This window comes from Habropoda laboriosa, unplaced genomic scaffold (genome assembly GCF_001263275.1).
Source record: "Habropoda laboriosa isolate 0110345459 unplaced genomic scaffold, ASM126327v1 scaffold92, whole genome shotgun sequence".
Taxonomy (NCBI): Eukaryota; Metazoa; Arthropoda; class Insecta; order Hymenoptera; family Apidae; genus Habropoda; species Habropoda laboriosa.
Window position 1 is genome coordinate 2,005,769 of NW_017100268.1, and position 2,982 is coordinate 2,008,750.

At 37.6% G+C, this 2,982-nt stretch overlaps 1 protein-coding gene across 1 annotated transcript; it reads right to left on the reverse strand.

Annotated features, from left to right (window-relative positions):
- Positions 1 to 243: 243 nt before the first annotated feature.
- Positions 244 to 2,891, reverse strand: LOC108573394. The gene is made up of 4 exons (XM_017935836.1): positions 2,877 to 2,891; positions 2,170 to 2,375; positions 1,545 to 1,779; positions 244 to 441 (listed from the first exon to the last, which is right to left on the reverse strand). Exons 1-4 carry the CDS (start codon positions 2,889 to 2,891, stop codon positions 244 to 246), a joined length of 654 nt encoding a protein of 217 aa, XP_017791325.1.
- Between the last annotated feature and the right edge of the window lie 91 nt (positions 2,892 to 2,982).

Consider the following 2,982-nt stretch of genomic DNA (forward strand, 5'->3'; position numbering starts at 1 on the left):
ATAATGATTTCTTTCATTGTGAAAAGGTATATTATTATTTTTCCTCTAATAATTCTACATTTCATCATAATACAGTATTTTATTGTTGCTTAAAATGAACAATACAGTAACAATTAATTCCATTCTACAATGACAAAACGATATGTAATAAATACCTAAAGCTAACGTTACGCGGTAACTCTATTACGATTGAATAATTTCATTTCAATACTGTTAAAAATAATTCTTCCACCCAATTCGTCATTAAACATTTTCCAAGTACGACGCGGACGTCCAGTTTTCCTTCGATTCTTGAATGTACAGCGCTGAATTTGCATACACAGTTTGCGGCAATGGTAAATCCGTAGTGGTAGCATTTAATTTGTCCACAATAATTATATTCGGATCGTTATCAGATCTAGAAATTTTAATGTGCAATTTTGGATTTTGTCCTTTAACCATCTGCAATCATAAAAAAGTGTATTTTATACGAAAAATCTTACAGTCGAATGCATTCACAAGTAAACTCTTCATTTTCTTAGATGTTTTAATACTCCTTGCAATAATAAAACGCTCGACATTCAAACAGTAAATGTATTTAAGTTAGAGATTATTTAAATCGTTTTGTTATAGAACTCTCCTAAACAATTTTCAATTCATTTTTGCACCAGCGATCTTTTCAATGTTTCCTAAAATTGTCCTTGTTTTCATTCCCAGTATTTTAAAGTCAGCAAAATAATCATACACCACACGTATAAGTAAGTAATCCACTAATTACGATATTACTAACAACTTAATACGTTAATAACGTTTAAATTAATAATTAACTTACATTGATCAGACAATAATTTATATTAGTCACGCAATATGCGTAACGACTGAGAACGATGAAAATGTGAGAAAATTCATCACCGAAGAAAGGCATAAAAGTAACAACGCACATGTGAAATGTTCCGGAATTTGATACAATATTTCGTTTAATCGTTGACCATTACAAGTTCTACCGCATTCACAATTTCCACCGTGTTAATACATCTACACGGAATTTCAGAATTGCAGTCCAACATTGGAATGGCGGATTACTCGTATGTTGCGGTATGTCTGTCCCCCTCCGCTGAGAATGCATCACGGTTTGATTTAACTTTAGCTCATCTTGTTTATTGCTGTTTCATATACGCAAATAAGGAATTATTTCTATAAGGGTTATTTCTTAAATTAATAAATTTTATTTTAGGCTACCTAACTTCTCCAAATTCTTTTAGAGTATACGGCGGATCTACGCCGGGTGACTCTACGCCAAAAATCAAGACAGTCTAAAACAATACACCTAGAACGACACCCGTTCGTACTAAACGTTAAATAAAACGACATCAAACACATTTCTGGAACTTTACGCCTTTAACCAACACGAAACGAAGGCGATCTCAACCGTTACGGCCCGTTCCGTAACATTCATCTTTAAGTAACAACAATTCGCAGCAGTACGTTACAATATCATTTCTGCACGAGAAACAATTATTTGACGTATAATAAAAAATTTCATGCCAACATTTCCTGAAGTTTACCTTTATTTGCACCTTTTTGTCGTTAACCTTGACCGTCTTCGCTTCGAAGTCATCCTCATCGTCGATGTAATCGTTCTCGTTGTTATACGCCGGAATCGTATCTCTCTCGTAATTCCTCTTCCTGTCTCCGTAATTATCGAGCCCGTATTTACTATCGCCTTTCGGCAATTGTATCACGATCGTGTAAGGATGACTCTCGGCGTACCTGTCGAGATTGCCTTCCGTCGAACCGTGTCTGAAACGTGAATTTTTCAACAAATATCTCACAATAACAAGGCAAATTTTCATAGACCACGCCCTTGGTCTAAACTAAGCCCTTTCCCCGAAAACTCGAACGATGGGGCTCCAACGCGGGATACGACGCGGAAAGGACACTCTGGAAATAGCCGTCGAGCGAGACGGACACCGGAACACCTAGCAGTCGCTTAGGATTATAGAATAAATAGATTTTTGGATACCACACTATCCTGTGTTAAATTCTTTTTAAGCTGTGCTTACAGATTATTAATTATTTAACAACCAATAACTCCCATAATCCAACAGACTCAACACCACCATTCAATACCCATACTGCACTATTCTGCAAACGAATTTCATATCGCCGAGTTTAGTACTCGTTCCGTACCTGTAATAACTTGGCTTGCCAGAATAATAGTCTTCCGGCGGTATCCTGTTAGAATGGTGGAACTTGGATGATTTGTGACCTGTATACCATCGTGGTCGTCGCCATGGCCTTGGCTGATAATACTTGTACGGCCTGATCAGTTTGTAAGCCTCTCCTATTTCAACCAAGTCGAGCAGCAATGGGAAAAATACAACTAGAAAACAGCGCTGGTGCAGCAATAAATTATCGACGTCGTATCAGTTAAAGAGAAAAGATTTATTTCCATAGAATCTTTGTATTAGAATGATTGAAATTAGATTGATGAAAATTATTACCAAATTTTTATATACACAATTGTAGGGGATTTATGTGAGGAGGGATAGTAAACTCGAACGGACTTTTGACTATACTATATTTATTAATACTTTATACGTGCTACGCTCAGGATGTCGCTCAATCAATCGCTGGATTCATACTGCCTTTCGCTCCCTCGCATTCGCCCTAATGTCATCTTGCATACATGCACACTTTTCGTTAGAAGAAAACACACACGCACTCACGCACTCCTCGCCTGATTACTAAAACTAAACATTCGTTCAATATCTTTCGCGCTATCCCAAACACTCGACCTGGCACGCCGGTCCTTACCGCTCCGGCCATAGACCCTCACGCATTCACACAGACAACGCATTCATACAAACAACACACTCACACTCGGTCATCCCTACACAATTATCCGGCATTGTGTCGTAAGAGTTTCACTATCACGCTGTACGAATGACAATTATAAAAGCGCTACGGGGGGAACTATAAATTTCGAACGAAACTGGTGCA

Bases quoted from the DNA above. Each gene is read 5' to 3' on its own strand.
- LOC108573394 (XM_017935836.1), bottom strand. The intron at 1,780-2,169 runs GTACGGAACGAG...TTCACGTTTCAG, and splicing joins GGCAAGCCAAGTTATTACAG to ACACGGTTCGACGGAAGGCA. The intron at 442-1,544 runs GTAAACTTCAGG...TTATGATTGCAG, and splicing joins ACAAAAAGGTGCAAATAAAG to ATGGTTAAAGGACAAAATCC.